At 39.5% G+C, this 17,926-nt stretch overlaps 1 protein-coding gene across 1 annotated transcript in view; it reads left to right on the forward strand.

The window, feature by feature from the left end:
* Nucleotides 1-10,228, forward strand: part of ARHGEF38 (Rho guanine nucleotide exchange factor 38) — a 36,630-nt gene extending 26,402 nt beyond the window's left edge. The window contains exons 8-14 of the mRNA XM_009639272.2: nt 1,462-1,566; nt 2,752-2,874; nt 5,300-5,620; nt 7,230-7,370; nt 8,524-8,722; nt 8,904-9,163; nt 9,944-10,228. Of these exons, the coding sequence (XP_009637567.1) occupies nt 1,462-1,566; nt 2,752-2,874; nt 5,300-5,620; nt 7,230-7,370; nt 8,524-8,722; nt 8,904-9,163; nt 9,944-10,129 (1,335 nt within the window). The 3' untranslated portion in view covers nt 10,130-10,228. The remainder of the gene's footprint in view (nt 1-1,461; nt 1,567-2,751; nt 2,875-5,299; nt 5,621-7,229; nt 7,371-8,523; nt 8,723-8,903; nt 9,164-9,943) is intronic.
* The last annotated feature ends 7,698 nt before the right edge of the window (nt 10,229-17,926 follow it).

The raw sequence follows: 17,926 nt of genomic DNA on the forward strand, positions 1-17,926 counted from the left end.
CTTTTTAATCTAAGAGTTTCTCAAACTTCTGATCTTCAGCAGAGAGGAAGTGACCGGTAGTTTTGTGAAACTCATCCAGAGATCAGCACTTTGCGGATAGACTGGCAGTAGTTATTGTGATGCTGAGAATGTGCTCAGTCCGTCTTGCTCCGCATCATAACATTCAGGTTCTGAACCCATCAAGGCAGATGAGCAATACTTCTGATTAGGAAAGGCCACGGGGTTTGCCTTTACATGTGCAAGGACCTGGAACAGTCAAAACTACTAGAGGCAAAGAACCCTGTGATAAGTCCGATGAGTGTTGGGTGGCCAAAAATAAAATGCTCCTTCATAATTTCGAGATTGTAATTCAAAACATAGCAGGATAAACATTTTCAGGAAAGCTTAAATCTAAATCTCAAAGAATATCAATTACAACTGACCTTGAAAATGATATCCAGTGCACCTCAGCACATGAGATGGCTGATTATACAAGGACACTTGCCTTTCTAGATGTGACTTTACAAGCTGCGTGCCGTTTTTTCCTGTTTTGTTTTTTATCAGTGGTTTCCCCCTTTCTCTGACGCAGACTACCCACATTTATTTTTTCTGTTCATTTATTTGTACAGTGGAAATTTTTGCATTCAGAATTGGACAACAGCAAGGCTATAAAATCAGAGAAAAATTGAATGAAATTTGATTAACAGATGTGATTTTTCCCCTTTTTCTTTAGAAGCTTCTGCTTTACGTTTTTTTTGGTTTTGTTTTTAAATTAAGCTTGAAATATTTGAGAATCATTTTAGAATCAGGTTACATCTGTTAAAGATTCAGCCCTCTCTCCTGCTTAATTAGACTAAGTTCCCAATTCACATCTCTGAAACATGCTGTGACCCTTACAGCAAGACTACCGAAACACGAGACTTGAGATTTCTCAAATTCCTTGCATAAAAGGTAGGCAGAAATAAAGGTATTTTCAGGTTGGTTTTTTTTTTCAGCTAGCATAAAAAAGTAGTACATGCCTATTTCCAGCTGCTGAGGTTTCCAGCTGAAGAGCTGGCGTTGCTCTAGAGGTAACAGCTCCACCTACAGCCTGCCTGGGGAAATCTCCCCATCACCCACAAATAAGCACCCAGGGAAGTAATGCCATGACATAAAGATTATGTTACGGTTTTCACCATTGTTTCCTCAAACGGAGCAGCAACATACGGAAGAGTTTTACTGGCACACGTAGGTGTGCTTCTAATAAAGCAACTCCCTGCTTCCACAAGGATTAAAAATTAAATTCTCTGTCATGTTGCCCTGTGCCTTTCATTTTTCTCTGATTGAAACTGGAGCTTGGGAGAATTAGGGGCCGATCTGTTCTGTTTTCAAAGGGAGGAGTTCAGGGAAGGTTTGGGATTTTTCCAGCAGCTCTCTGGACGTTTCTTTCATTAGCCAGGCTCTTTTGGGCTGCCAAAATAACAGCACAAACATCTTTTTTAGGTGAAAGATCAAACATTTAATAAGGAAGAAAAGTTGTTTCGAAGTTTAGAGAAGACTGTGAAATTGTGTGTGAAGAACATTTCACTCTCCTCGCAACATCTACAGGTGGGTCCGGGCCTTTTGGACATCTGTGGCCTCAAACCATATACATAACCAGTTTAACACACATTTCTGCCACTGGTTAGGCAACACCAAATTATATATAAGCAGGCCTGTCTACATCAGAATATTGAATAAATGAGCTGTGTTGCTGCTGCATTACTGAGCCGATGGCAAAGGAGTTTTGAAGCCCACACTTAGCATTTTTCCCCTTACACAAGCAGGTTCTATGGAGACCCATGGGTGCCATGCAGAAAAGAAGGTGCTGTCTGATGGTACAGTTAGGACTTTCAATCACTGTGTGAAGCTGTCATATGGCTCATGCACATCTACTGCAGTGTAGCACCAATTGCTTCTCATTAAAAATGGAAGAACTGAGTTGCAGCCACATGAAGTAATGTGTCCTAAAATACATATTTTGGATGTGAGGAGTCCTTCCTTTATCCTGTTGCTAGGTTGTGTTGAGGGCTAGCATTAGATTGCTCAAGTGCTGTAAATGTCTTCACTTTAGTCTTCCTCTCCAAAGATGGGCGTTGGCTTGTAACTTATAAACTTTTCCCTCTCATGGACAACTTGCCAACTTTGTAGATGGCATGACACCCTTCAAAAGTGTAAGTGTGCCCAAACTGGACACAAACATTGTTTGAGAGGTAAGATCAATGGCCAGCTGGCCAGAGCTTATTGCAAACACACCTCATTTGGTTCAGCAAACAGGGGAAAGCCAGTAAGCTCAGCCGAGAAGCTTTGTTGCTTGGAATGGTGTTGACAGTTCCTTATCCAAATGGATGCATGCTTCATTAAGATTAAAATGCAAAGTGGAACACACCATTGTAGTCCTACTTAGTCCTCCAAAAGTGGCCTTTGAGTGTGCATGGGTCTTGAGCTGGCTTCTTGCTGAGGAGTAGCTAACTTCCAGTGGGACACTCATTAGGTTGGGGCATAATTTTTTCAGTTGAACATTAGAAACTTGAGTCTTAAATAGTTTACATAGAAAATAGACAAAACACAGGAAAATATTATTGCAGTAAACAACCCCACAATGGCTGGAAACTGCACAGAAACTGCACAGGTGTCAGAGATGGAAAAATACTTCTGATTCCATCATTATTACTGCAGTATCTGCATGAGTGAATGCAGTATATTAAACCAGATCGTAATATGGTTTCATCTTCCTACCATCTTCTCATTTAGGATTCTATACATCTGGCTGCACAGAATATAATTGGGCTTCAAGAAATCTTGCAAGACAAAGATGACAAAGTCAACGACTGTTTGAAAAAACAGAACAACACTGCAAATCTCTGTGAAGACCCTGTAAGTTTATGCAATGTCCAGTGTTACACAGTTACTTGTGTGTGTGAGAAAACAGGTGTATGTGAGGAAGACGAGCACAGAAAAGAGCAAAACCCCTTAGGAATACCATTGGCAAAATGAGTGGGTTTTTTGGTTGAGCTTCTGTAAGAAATAAGATAAAATTCAGTGTAAGTGCACTGTGTTTTCCCTAGAAGAGCTAAAGAAAACCTCTCAGGCTAAATTCCTGTGTTTAAACTAAAATGTTTGTGCTAAATTTGCATGTTCACCGGAGCTTCAGACAAGAGTAGCAGATCTTTGCTTTGCTACTTTTGTTACCAACACTTGCACTTTTAGAGTGACTTTTGTGATCTTTGCTGTGCTCATGAACTATTAGCTCCTGGAACCATAGATCTGTGAAAAATCTCAGCTTTATTACCTTTCCAAGTAAGTTACTATCCTTCATAAAGGGAAACCATGAAAAATCTGAATATAGCCTGTAGGAGTTAGAAAGCAATTTAAAAAAAAAAAAAAAAAGGGTCATAGTTTTTCAACTAGTATCTTGCTTTCAGGATTCAAATGAACTCTAATGCCTGGCTCTATTAAGATAGACTAAAATGTGTCTTCAAAATGGGGCAGGCTGCTTCTTCAAGCTGGAAAAATTCAGAGGTAGAAAAGTTTTCTTATACTTTCCTAGGTGTGTGCTGACAAAAATATAGCCATTCAATCCCGTCCAAAACTGAATAGAGAGTCTGCCAAGAAACAGAAGGATCTTTGACAGACCACATCCTCCCAGATAATGACAGGGAAGTAAGATGTTGTATTTCCTTTCCTTTGAAGTTCCTGCATTTGAAAAGCATCTCAAAAATTAGTCTCAATAATCAGAAAGATATTTTCAATGTCTTTACAATGAACGAATGCATAAAGTGCAGAAGAGTACCCCTCTGTCATTGCAGTTGTGAGTGTGTCCGGTGTGGAAAATGCCCCCATATTCAGAAACATCAAAGAACAGCAGAAGCAATTCCACAACAGATGAAACAGAAAACTTTTTTTTCAGAAAAAAGTTTTGTAACTCCTATTGGCTCATGACCCAGCTATTCTGAAGGTCTAGGTAATTAAAAAAAAAATCTTTATCTTAGTTAACTGCGGACATTGTTATTAACCATGTTAATTTCTACTGATGTATTTATTTCTGTGTCTTGGATTTACAAGACTACAAGGATTCTCTATCCCACGTATGAGGTTTTCTTAAAAAAAATTTCCGTCCTGAAATTGCACGATGAGTAGATGTTCTCACTGAACAACCCATAGTGTTCTTCACATGTTTTCCTGAAAGGGCATTATCAATAGAGATCTCAGCAATGGGCTCAGGTTAATTTTTTTTTCCTTTGTGCACTTGTCAATAATGAATACCTTCCTCTCTCATTATATTTTAAGGAAAATTTTAGGGCAGAAATCCACAATAGCCTCTTCTCTTCCAGAAATCAGGTCCAGCAGTTTAGAAAAATTGTTTTCTTAATGCATCAAAAATTGGTTTGCTAAAAACAGCCCAGTTTTTCAGGTGGAAATAAAGTAGGAACCATCTAGCCAGTGTACATCATCTTGGCCTCGGGAGAGCAATTCTGGTGCTAAAATGGATCTGTCCTCAACTGTACTGTGTTACGGGGGGTAGAGGGACAGCTGCTCTTTTATTCTCACATTCAGCCCAAGAACTTAATTCACACAAAACGACCAAGAGCTTTAATATGATGATGAGTTTCACTCACTACAAGCCTGTGCTCTATTTGAACAAGTGACTTACAAAAATAAATTTTATTTCATGCAATATTAATCCCTTGAGACAATTAGAGTCTAATGGAAAAGTCTGAGAAAGGCTTTGTTTTTTTACCAGGTGTCTAATTTTGTTGATTACTAGAGATAAAACCAACAAGCATAACATAATTTAATCAAATCAAGTGATTGTCTGTGTTTGCTTAAACAGGAATTGAGTTACAGCTGTTTCCAGGAAAGAAAAAAAAAAAAAAAGAGCAGCTTTGAAAGCACTGATAGCATTCAAGACTGCAAGACTGCCATTTAGCAAGACCTCATTGTCTCTAGACTGTATATTGGCCCTCCAGTTATGGAAATCCCAGTTTTATTGCACCACTTCACCGATCCTTACCCTGTTTTTCCTCAGTGGTAACACACTGAGAGCAGTACCACAGGCTGCATGCTCCAAGGGACCATTACCAGACACTTTAAGCTGCAAAACTGTTACCTCTCCTTTGCAATGTTGTGAAGGAGATTCTAACTCATGCTAGACCCTGCTTGAAGCTGCCTCTGACAGCCAATGCTTCGTGAAGAGTGATGAATAGGTTGCTTGATAGGCTGCCACCAGGCTTAACCTGTTACTGGGTCTGAAGAATTGTATGAATAAAGCAATAAATAAGTCTGTTCTGTACCTTTCCAGATGGCCCAGCTGGACAAGCTTGTTTTGACTCCTCTCTCAGCACTACAAGCCTTGTTCTCAGGCCCACAGAAGCTCATCCAGAAGCGCTATGACAAGTTGTTGGACTACAACAGCTACCTTCAGAGGTCAACAGGAGAAGAGCTGGACCTGGCAAAGAAAGACTACGAGGCTTTAAATGCACAGTTAGTGGAAGAACTTCAGGTATTCAACAGAGCAGCCAAAAAGATTGTGCTGAACTGCTTGCATTGCTTCATCACCCTCCTCAGGAATATTATGTCAGCAGCACTTCAATCAAATTCTGCTGTTGTGGTGCCTGTTCCAGTAAGTACATTAGAAATAGGTGCAGCTCTGCCTTGATTTGTCTTTTTTCTTTCTGTATGATTGGGCTAGAGTTATGTGGAACACATACCTACAAGCCACACTGATTTTGTTTGTTCTGCCAAGTACAGTCAGGTTTCGTTTTTTTCTTTTTTCTTTGCAAGCTCAGCAAAGGTTAAGTTCTGAGCTTAAGTTTTGTCAGCTCTGGACTTTTCCTTGAGATGATCCTAATGCAGCTGTTCCAGCTGCTACAGTGATAGTAATGGCAAGAACAGTACAATAAGGCAAAAACGAGGCAGCTGCTAGCATTTTAGTTTTTGTTTCTTAGCATCTACCTCAAGTAGCCCAGGAAACACAGGAAGAGAAATTCTAAGAAAGTACATGAACACTCCTGTTGCTGCTACACCTGCGGAGTCACAGATGACTGCAAAAGAGAAGCAGGTTAAAAGATCTGATGAAATAATTTCTATGAAAAGCAAGTTGTTTTTAAACCCAGATATGCTGCAGAAGCTCCTGCAGACATCTCTAGGCAGCAAGGAACAGCTTTCTCTAAACTGGCATTTTTAGAAAGTTCAAATCATCTCACTTATGTAGCCAGAAGGACCAAAGGTGCCTGTCTGAGCTACACAGAAGGGCATCAGTTCCCCCAGCCCACTCTTTCTGGGCATTGTGATCATTACTTAAAGACTGAAGTTGAGAAATTATTCTTGTGTGAAAATCCTACAATGCTTCAGTTTTGTTGTACTTTTGCCTAGAGGACTTGACCGCCCCTGAGAAAACAGCTGCAACAATGCCTTCTACACATCCAAATCCACTCACCTGAACCGGAGATAGGAAACACATTGTAGTGAGGGAATTCTGGAGTATTCCTTTCCATCAAGGCTTGAACACAGCACTTTATAGTTGGGGGCAGCTGAAAAATTAAGAAAGCAAGGTCAGGATTAAAACATAGAGATGCACTGTTTAATGGGAAAATGAAGGCTTTTCCCGCATGAAGAAATTACGTCCCTGTAATTTTACCATTTCATGTTTTGAAAGCTGTTGTACTAAGCATTGTTTTCTGTGAGGCTCTGCCTACAAAATTACCTTATTTTTCTTTTTCCTGTTTACATCAGCAAATACGTTTGGGGTTAGGTGTAGACCAAAAGCACTTATCCAGCGCCACAGATAGAGCTTCAGCTTACCCAATGATTTTTAACCTGGTGGCAGCACCCAGTGGCACAAACACACAGCTGTAGGGTAAACTACTCCAAGCCTTACAGCATGTTGGCCACACTGATAGCTGCTGAGATGCACATTTGCATCCAAAAGCAGGTGGCTCAGTAGCATAACTGCAAGGCTGTTCATTTTCATCACTGTTTAGAATATTTTTTAATGATTTAACTTAAATTAGTATGCCTTTTAAATCTAATAGCAATCATTAGAAACTTTCTTTAAGCAAGGACCTTTTTTTTCTTTCCTTCTCATAGTAGCACATTGTGGGCTCTGCAAAAAATAGCAGTAACTTGTCAGATTTCCTGACTCCTAGCATTCAGCCCACTAAAACAAATCTGCTCTCTCAAATCTCCTTACCATTTTGTTCATGAGATCTAACCCACCTTTGTGTTCGCAGCTGTCTTCCTCAAGCATCTGTGAAGTGCAGAATCAGTTGATGGAGGAGGTTCACAAGCTGAATTTTGTAAAAGAAAACAGCAGTGCAACCTTTATTGAGAGAAAATTGAGCTTGGAAAAAAAGAAACCTGTCCCTTCTCTGGTGAGTACCATACATCTGAATAGTGCATGAAACATCCTCCTTTGATAGCTTTTGAAACAAAACCATTTTTATGCTACCTAGAGGTTTGGGTTTGGTCTCTTCACTGGGACTCTAAATCAGGTTGTTGGAATGAAGCTGTTCCATTGACCAGTAACTTGTGCAGATTTTTCACTCTGTTTTCATGTTATCATCTTGAAAATCCACTCGAAATTATCGCTGATTACCCTTCGGTCTTTAAGCACACATTAAGTCTATGGTTATATATGTCAACTTTGATTACTTCTTTTCTTAAATACTCTTACAGTCCATCTTAGTCTTCTAATTCAGAACATTTTTTTCCTCAGCTGTGGTTATGCGTACTGGTGTTTATACACATATGCACACACATACACCCCCACAGCAGAAGATTCAGAAAATCTACTGGGAAATCTGTGTCCCCCTGGTTCCCAGTCTTATCAGACATTTCCAGAGCTTTTAGGAATCTAGTTTACAGTAAAATAAAAACTGAAGTGGAGATTTATAGAAGCTGATGAAGCTGTAGGATTCCTTGTAGCATCAGTAAGGCACACTGTGGTATGCTGAGATCACACTGCTGTGCAGCACCTCCCTCCCTCCCCTCTAACTAAAATCTGAGTGAATGTGCTTCCAGTAGTTAATAGCACCTTGCCCTTATTTAGCGAGGTGATTTCACACAAAAAGCAGACTGTTTGAGTACCACTGATTTTTTTGCCTAATGCCTTATCATGCAAGTTGTTATGTGACCTTAGCACGCCTTAGCTGATTTTTGGATTACGCTTTTTTTGTGACATTACATGGGTATTCAAAGATCATTGCTACAGAAAAACAATTAAGCAAGTGACAGTTCCCATACAGAACACTTTGAGAGCAGAGGACTGAGGTCTTTAATTAGTGAAATTTCTACATTTCTTTAGAATCCACCCTTTATTGCTCACCTATTAATATAGCAGTTGGACAGGTCCTTGCTGCACACGCAAAGGAGATTTGGTTACCAATAGCTGTGTAACTCCTTGATCTGTGTGTAAAAATGTAGGATCAGTTGCCACATGCAGCACACACTGGTTTTTATGCATCTGTGTTGCTCTAGAAATGGCCTCAGCATTATTCCCAGTTAATAATTTTTTTTGCTTTTCAGCTCGAATCCCCACGTCAAACAGAAGTCCACAGGTCCAAGCTGTTGTCTATGTACAGCACAGATCTGCTATACCAAGCTAAGCGCAAGTGCAATGCCACACAGGAATTTGATATTGATTTACATGAAGGAGAACTGGTGGCTGTTGTGGAGCAAAAGGACCCATTCGGAAGCACAAGCAGATGGCTTGTTGACATAGGAAGTAAGTTCTCTGCACAAACATCCCAATAAGAGCTTCCCTTTGGGATATTGATTTCTTTTCATTCTGGCCCCATCTGTTTGCCTCTGTCATACTGACAGCTGCATAAAATGGTTGGTTTTGAAATGGTTTTAGCAGTGTTTTGCTATTTGTTTATTTTCTCTCTTTTTATTCCGGTGTCTAGTCCTTAAAGGGTATGTGTATTCCTCCTTCCTGAGGCCTTACAATCCAGCCAAAGCGCAGAAGGACATAGCAGAAAACAGCTTGGGTGATGATGATTTTGATAACATCAGCCTCTTTGTCTCCTCACGGCCCTCTACTGACATCAGCACAAGAAGTCCAGGACACAAGAAGAGTGACAGCAGCTCATCTCTTCAGTTCTGTGAAAATCCCACAATTAATGGCACAGGGACTGATGCTGTTCAGGAAATAGATGATCAGCATGTAAGTATGATACACACTGTGCCTGTTGTCTTCTTGTTCCTATTTTAAATCTAGAATTATACCGCACATAATTTAAATGGTTTTCTTTTACACCAGAAAAGACTGGCACTAATATGTTAGTATGACATGGGAATTTGTTATACTCTGTTCTCTACCTTTCTTAAACAGTTATGAGATAGGAAAAGATAATCAGTTAAACTGTGAATCACAGTCCTGTCTCAAAGAAAACACACTGTTGCATTACTCCACCCCATATACAATGCCTCAAGGTTCTCCTATGGAGCAGGAAGCTGCAAAATAGCTCAGTTGGGGGGGATTTTTTCACTTACCATTGACAAGAAAGCTGTGGCAATGCTGGTCAGCGAAGCACAGAAGTGACCTGTGTGCCACATGTGAGTACAGGAGCTTCAGGAAAGGTGATTCTCCCCAAGGAAAACTTGCTGGAAAATTTTTCTCGTCTAATCCAAGGCTGCTTGGTGTTGCAGAAACAGGCACTTGCTGTGAGCTGAAAACCTCACTAGCGTAGTAAGGTGATGAGGTCTTGGAACTTGGTTTGTTCCTCCCCATGCGGAATTCCTCAGATGCTTCAATTTTACTTTTTATTTTGGCCCTGTTCATTGTATTCTGTCTAGCAATTGCAAACCACATAGTTGCGTACTGGTTCATATACATTATTATACATTTTCTGTACACAGAATTCATACTAATGCACAATGACAGGATAAGATGTGGCTACATTTCTGAATTCAGATTTTGGTTTTTGTGGCTTTGCTTTTTCAGACCTTCTATGCTGTTTACGCATTTCAAGCAAGAAGTGATCAGGAACTCAGTCTTCAGGAGTATCAGAAGGTTAGGATACTTCGGTTTTCTGACCTGAGTGGCAATAAGGAATGGTGGCTAGCAGAAGCAAAAGGTCAGAAAGGATATGTACCATCTAATTATCTCGGGAAGATGACATATGCTTAGGAACAGAAAGGCCCACTGAGCCAGTCTCTCTGAAGTAGACAAAATAATCATCTATTACAGTTTGCAGCAAGCAAGGCAAACTCACGAGTGATTGACAGAAGCCATGGTATCTGGTACAGCACACAGATGATATTGAGAACCTCCACCCTCCAAAAGCCATCACCTTGTCAAGACCTGAGGGAGGAAACATTTAACAGGAAGACTGATTCTGATTAACATCCTGAAGAGCTTGCTGTTCTTTTACCCCATAATTTTCTCTTTTGTCAAAGTGTCCTACATCAAAAGTCAGCCTACAAGTACAAATCACAGCTAAAATTATGTTTTTCTTCCATGATATTTAGCAAATAATATTCAAGATGAAGAGAATTACCTTGAAAAAGGACAAATTCAGTCTTTAGGGATGCTGTAGTTCAGGCTACATTGTTTCTGAACCACTATCTCAATGAACATAGACACGTCTTAAAACTTGAGCTTTTTGCTTGTCTATTTTTATCCTCAGCCACTTTTGTAATGAACCTTTTTCTCAGTGGAGATTATTGGAGAGAGAAAAGAAAAAGGGTTTCATTTTTGTAGGAAACATTTCAACTTAAAGCGTACCAAGTGTGGTGGTACCAGTAGCTGGTCCCAGGGAAGAAGGCATGTTTAGTTTAAAATGGAAAAATGAGGGGGGGGAAAGAGGGAGCACAAGAAACAGGTACTGTGAAATAAAGAAGTTATAATTGTCAAAAGAATTACACAACTATTTCATATGGTACGAAGCAGTTTGTAGCAATATGAAAGTGCCCCAAGTTCGAAATTCCACATATGTCTCCACACTAACAGTTATAGTGCAAGATCTGTGTAGTGAAATGAAACCTGTGTTATTAGAATTGGGAAATGTATTAAGATGCAAAAAAAAAAAAAAGTCAAGCAGTGCCTTTTGATGAATATTTACTGCCTATCTGATTCCTTAGGTCAGATACAGGGATCATAATGTCTAGTGAATATGCTAGGACTTAAGATGCATTTCTCTTCCAGAAAAAAAAAAAAAATCATTCTCAAAGTGTCTGATGTTAGACTGAACAGCAAAGAATGTATCAGTGTGCTGATTCACTGTTTGCAGAATTCAGAGTCAAAAGCCCTGTATTTTGCTAAAGTATCTTCAAAATGGTCAAGGCTATTTTAACAAGTTAATATAGTTCACGTTGCATCTTCAATGAGCATAGAAAACAAAAAATCCCAAGGAAGGATCTGAATGTCAAGTAGTACTTCTTTAGGTTCACCGACTACAGCGATCCTTAGGTTAGCCTGGTGCCCTACACCCGAGCTAGACTGAATACTGATATAACAGCATCTTGTTGCTATTACCATTGATAACTGAGTGTTCATCGCAATTTATTTCAACACAGCAGTGCCTAGGTCCTCTAGGGATAAGTGAGGACCTTCTTGGGCTAAGCATTCCAAAAAGAAAACAAAAAAGTGACTATGCCTGCAGCAGACAGTGTAATTGAAGGTAAACTCCTGTTAGGTATTTTCTGTATTGCTGCATAATTGCTTATTACTGACTGACCATTAAAATGACAACACTATTAAAATGAAGGGGGGTGGGGTGTTGCTGATCAAGGGTATACATAAATTGCTCTAAAGCTTTTGCGTAAGTTTCTGCTTCCTATAGTTGAAGTGTGGGTTTTGAAGGTGAAATGATTCAAAATCCTTCTGAGATGTAATAGGAAATAACCTGTCAGCAAAGAAAGGATGAGAAAAGTTAGGGCAGTCGATGCAAACAATAGTTTTTGCTACACTAATGAACCTAGTCTCATTTTCCTTAGCGTCACAAATTTTCATGCAACTTTCCTAAAAAGGTAAAGAAAGTTCTCAGTCTTGCTTGGAAGATGAATGCAGTGGATCACAGAGATGAGAACCTGAAATTTGTGCTGGATTAAATCATATGCTAGAGAAACTTTTTGTGTTCTCTGAGGTGGACATCCAGAAACTGGTATGTGAAACTCTGTGAGCTACTGCAAATCCAACGAGCAGTAATAATAGATAACACATTATTTTGCCTAACTGTACAACACTTCAAGCACTTAAATCTTGCTGTTTCCATAGCAAGCAAAGAAGGTTTTCATTCATTTTATTAATGTATGTAGCTGTTTTTACGTAAAAGTTTGCCTTTAGTTAAATGAAGAAAATGAAGCTTTGGAGCACGAGCATCAGCTTGGAAGAATGGACTGAAAGGCTCTCCCCTACTAAGCTCGCACTGCTTTGGCTTTTATATTTTAAGATTGTAAGGAAGATTCACACAAACAGCTTTTCAGTATGTCTTACAATTTAGAATACTTTATTTGGAGATGATCTATACTTTGCAATAGTTGAAACAGTTTTAGAAATAACTGAGTTGTACTTCATAGGCTTAATGCAGTCATGTAAGCACAATGATGAAGTTTTGTATTTCAGACAATGAGATTAAGGGCAAGAGTCAGAAAAAAAGATTTCTGAAGTCTTAGCTCTGAGAACTCATTTGAGCCATAGGGAGAGCTCTGATTTTGAGTGTTAGGTACGTTCCCCATGAAAAATCAGGCTCTGTGAAGATGTCTCAAAGTGTACTCAAATGCTGCTCTCCAAAATATTCACTAGGTATCCTGAAGTAACAAGGAATGAAGGATGAAATGTACTGGAGCTGGCCACCTAAATTCCATTGAACTTCTGTGGGACTTGGGAACTCCTAGTAGGCCATATGAAATTCCAAGTGTATACTTGGGACCCATAATAATTTTTATATTGTGGGATAATTTATATGACTTTATTATAGACTTGGGATCCAGAAAAGGTACCCTGGTGGATTGGTTTACTCAATTTCAGAGTTTTAGCTGTTATCATTTGATATTACAGATATATTGCAAACTTTGATGTTTGTTTAAAACAGATGACTGCAAACTGTAATTGCAAAAAATTAAGAGACCTCTTTGAATCTAAAGCCTTCCTACGTTAAGGAGATTTACAACAATTCATATTGTACTTGCTTAGACACATTTTTGTTGAGACAGTGCTTTAAATACTAGAAACTGAACTATGTTAGGGCTCCAGAAATTCCTAAGGATATGCAATGCTTTTGCAGCTGTTTCTTTAATGTAGAGAAGGTTACAGTATTCTAAGGGTTTTCCTATTCTGATTAATGACAAAACAAATTTATTTTGATTGAAGCAGGGACAGGCTGCAGTTTAATGGCCCAATCTTGCATTTATTCAAATGAGCGTTTTACTTACTTGAACCATTCTGACAATAAGCACATACAAGTACTTCCAAGATTGGGTCCAATCAAACCAAAGTGTTTCCTCATTCAAGGAATATTTTTAAGTGTTGTCATTGATAACCTGGAACCCAGAAAACGTCCAAGGTAATGAACAGCACAGAGTCTCTGGCTCTGACCTCTGGCACCTGTGTACTTCACCATCTTCCCTCTGCTTGGATGGTGCTTGTGAACCTTAAGTAAGGATTCACCTTTTCAAAGCAAACACAGATTGAAGAATTATTCCTTCTCAATTTTCATCTTAGGAAGCTTCACTGAGTAATTACCTCCTTCAAACACAAAGTATACTTCTGCTGTCTTGTAAAAATGCAGGTATGCGAAGCGGACCTAACACCCGCAATAGGAAAAACAGCCATGACAATCATTGTGCCTGTTGATCTGTTACTGATTAATTCCCCTTACAAATTGTTTGCTCAGAAATGGTGAAAAAAACCTTCTTTTAAATTATTGTAATAATAAAAATCTATTTTTGTAAAGATGTTTCTTCTTTTTTTTTAAACAAGACTTTTTCCAGAAGCAAAGAGCTTTATATGCTATCCAAGATGTCTTCTGTTGTGAACTATAAAAAGCATCACCGAAAAGTTAGCAGAGCAGAGGAAATAGACAGTTGCCTCAGACAAACGGCTGCATTTCTAGTATGCATCCTAACTCAGTTATCAATATAGTAGAACTCGTCAAACACTATCAAAATACTGAGCAAGTTTCAAACTACACTTCAAGTTTCTGAATGTCAGCTCAGTTCTGTTCTTTTCTAGCTGCTCCCGAGGTTGTGACCTTTATTTACTGCTGTGTCCAGCCAGAGGCTTGTCATGAGTTGTAACAGATAAAATCTTGTGTTACTAAAATAAATTACAGAACTTTGTGTTGGGTCTTTCCTCTTAGACCCAGATATCACCAGCATCCCCTAGTCCTTACAGAAGGAGCACTCATGGAACCAGAGTAATCTATCATTTCATATTACTAAGGGTATCAGAATTTGGGCATTTATGAAAAAACATATTTAAGTGGAAGTAAAATATTAGCATACCAATTTAGAAAATGGATAAGGGAAGTCAAGTAGCTATTTTTGTAGTAAATCACACAGCAATTTGGTTTGGGGATAGAAAAATCACAGGACTATTTTCCAGTTATTTTTTCTAAACATGAGGTACGCTTCTCAAAATTCAGAAGGGCCTGCCTTCTTTCTGCCCTGCACTAGATTCCTCAACCCAACATGCAAATTCAGTTAAACAATCATGTAGAACAGACTCCTTTCCTGAAAATACAGTTGTTAATTCCATCCTAACTAAAACTTCAAAGCAGAAAGCAACTGTTCCCTTCAATCTACTCTGTTTTTCAGCAGTGCCTATCTTACATATTCAAGCTAAACACTTGATTTAAAAGACCAGGTCTATGCTATAAATCCTTCCTGATATAATACTTCAAAGAATCACAATCCTAACTGACATTTTTATACCAACTGAAGGAGACTTTATATTTCATTTAGGAAGCTGGGAAAGTTAGAATGGAAGAAAGTCTTTTGCTGATACAAATTGCAGCTCTATTGCAGATTTTGCTAATACAGTGATTTCAGCAAGTCTAGCTAGACTTGGCCTATTAGAGGGAAAAGACAGGCATGCGTAAAAGGTATAGGGTAAGTTATTTCATTCTAAATGAATAGGAGATAACCTACAGTCAACCCATGCCAGAGTTACAGATGTAAAAATGTCAGGATACACTTGAATCAGGTCTCAGAGGTATTTTAAATGGCACTAGCTACCATAATTTAAAAACAAAGATCAATTTCTTCTGCCTTTGTTCACCCCATGCGTGGTACCTAAAGTAATCTGCACAGTTCAGATGTAAGCTCCTGAACTCTCGCATGAAAAATTATATGTATATTCAGAGGCAGGATGGAGGCAACTAGCACCTTGCAATGTTCCTGTGGGAACAGGTTTTACCACTAGAGTGAACACTTTACACAGGAGCATTCCAGCCATTAAAAGAATCTATCTTCACACTCTACATCATAGCACAGGCAACATTCTTCTGATTACCATTTAGGAAGAAAATATGCCTTCTGTTTGCTAATGGAAACTGCTTCAGTGTCTTTTCCTACTATACCACCATTAAAAACCTTCTGTGCTAGAGAGGAAGAAGGATGGGCTGACCGAAAAGCAATAAAAGTTTTGGATTCCTCTTCCTCGTGCTTTTATTTTTAAATTGCCCTGGAAGCTGCAGGCACTACAAAGACAAAGCTTTTCTTTTTTTCCTCCGCAGAAAATAATAGTTGCAAAAGTATGCAAATTCTCTATGTAGCTAAGGCAATCCTGAATAAATGAAACTACTCCTTTAGATGTTCAAGGAACCTTAGTCTAAATCTTAATTGTGGAAAAGGAAAAAGAGATATGGGAAATAGCTGCATGTATCAGCTCCACACGTACTTAAAATACAGAATGGCTAAGAAAAGATGTAGCTTTCACCTACCTACAAAAGTCTGAGATGTTTTCGTGTTTAGAGATGCTCCCCTCATCACAAGAAGGAACGGAGGGAGGATTGCTGAGTGCTGGTCACAGACAGCAACACTCGAGATCCTTTTCCAGTGCTCAGCCTGAGCCAGTTCTTGAGAGCTGAACAAAACCTGGAGTGGCTGGGACAAAGAGAGGGAGCGTAAGCTGTGAAGAACAGCTCAGGGGCACGAGTGGAGAGCTGAAGATCTGATACTTTCTCAACTACCTGTCTCAGTCATCGTGGTAAAGCATTAAGTGTAACCTGCGTGTGGCTGGGACAGGTTTGAAGGAGTGTAACAGAATCCAGCAGGATACATGGAAATAGCTGAAGGGAGGCTTGTGGGTGTAAGAGCTAGGTCTAGTCAGGAAAAAGCCATGAATGCCTCCACAGGAAGCTCCCCAGAGGCAGTCACAGCACCTACAGACCTTTGTATCAGCAGCTGGGCTCAGTGCAAGATGGTGCTGAGGCTGGTGGGGGCTTATGCTCTGCAAAATGAAGAGAGACAAAGCTGAGGCCCTGAAAGTGGGAAGTTAACATATACAGCTTGAACAATACCCACACAGAGAGACAAAATTCTTCTCCTCCACCCCCTTCAAGTTCATAGTATTATTAGCAGTTAGGCAGAGCACCCAAGATGCTGCTAGGATACAAGTCACCTTGGACACTGCTGATGTCTGGATGCAACTCTGCCCTGGCACAGCTTCTCTCCTGCAATAATCCTGTGGCATCTGCTTCATTTGCTCCTGGAACCGAGACACTAACTAACAACGAAACACAGATATGTAAACACAGATATGACAGTTCTCATGAAAGTTGTGTGGAAAATGACACTCAGTGTAATAAGAAAACTCTTCCTATGTGGGGATAAAAAACCCCATTTTTTTCATTATTCTTTATGAAAGCAAATTATGAACCCTAATCTTCACAAATGGCTAAAGGAATATATTCAGATCTCTGAGCAATCTTTTCTATTTGAAAAATCTATGCTATTACAAATATTTTTGACCTATTTTAACAGCTAACATACCTTATGTCACCATTTCAGATACTTGCAAATCCACAAAGCAATTAGTAGAGGGGAAAAAAGGAAGTCTGTGAGTTAAGGAGAAAGGAAGAGGGTTTCTAAATACCTCTGCCCCCTGCCCAAATGAGACCGGCCCTTTGTCCCATGAATACTATGGGAGGGACAGCGGCATATTAGGATCCCCATTCTGGGTTATGTGGAACCTTGGCCTGCCAAGTTCCAGATGCTGGCCCTCGCACCTTCAGACACTGGTGGCAGGCTAGCCAGCCCGAAACCCAAGCAGGGAGTTTGCCATGGGTCTTAGATTAATACTAACCCAACACCGTGCAACATCAGAACTGGTATGGTGTTTTGTAGTTTTGCCTCCATCTAATTACAACTCAAGGGATAAAACAGGTACCATAATACAGCTGGGTAGGGTCTCTGTCCTAGCATTTCCTTGTGAGTATGTTTTTGCAGCCAGGAGATTGGAATCAACTTTCTATAATCTTAACACTCTTCTAATTCTCCAATATGCCCTGACCGTTCTCTCCAAATTGCATCTGAAAATCCAACCCTTTTCCCCAGGTTTAAACTCATCTACATACAAGCCTTGAAAGATGCAATGCCAATAGCCAGTTACAAGGAGTTCTGTAACACTTGCTAGTAAATTCAAATACAGAGTCTTCCAGCAGATTTGGGAAAGCATGCCCGAGCAGAGTCTTCCCTCTGAAATACAAATCACTGAGGGGAAGGGGAAAGAAATCGAACTGTTAGAATATACCCAATCCATTTGCTGCTTTGAGTATCATGAAGGAAGACATGCACTTGTATGCATCTACTTCTGTTTCTATCTCCTACAGAAATTGCTGGAAAAGGTTTTCCAACTGATTTCAAAACTCTGTAATAGACATACTTTTAAAAAAGCAACAAACCCTTCCCTCCCTCCTGCCTCCCCTTAGAATCCAGCTGACAGGGGTAGAAAAGGGGTTTTGTCTACCAACACTGTCACTAA

This window comes from Egretta garzetta, unplaced genomic scaffold (genome assembly GCF_000687185.1).
Source record: "Egretta garzetta isolate BGI_Z169 unplaced genomic scaffold, ASM68718v1 scaffold620, whole genome shotgun sequence".
Taxonomy (NCBI): domain Eukaryota; kingdom Metazoa; phylum Chordata; class Aves; order Pelecaniformes; family Ardeidae; genus Egretta; species Egretta garzetta.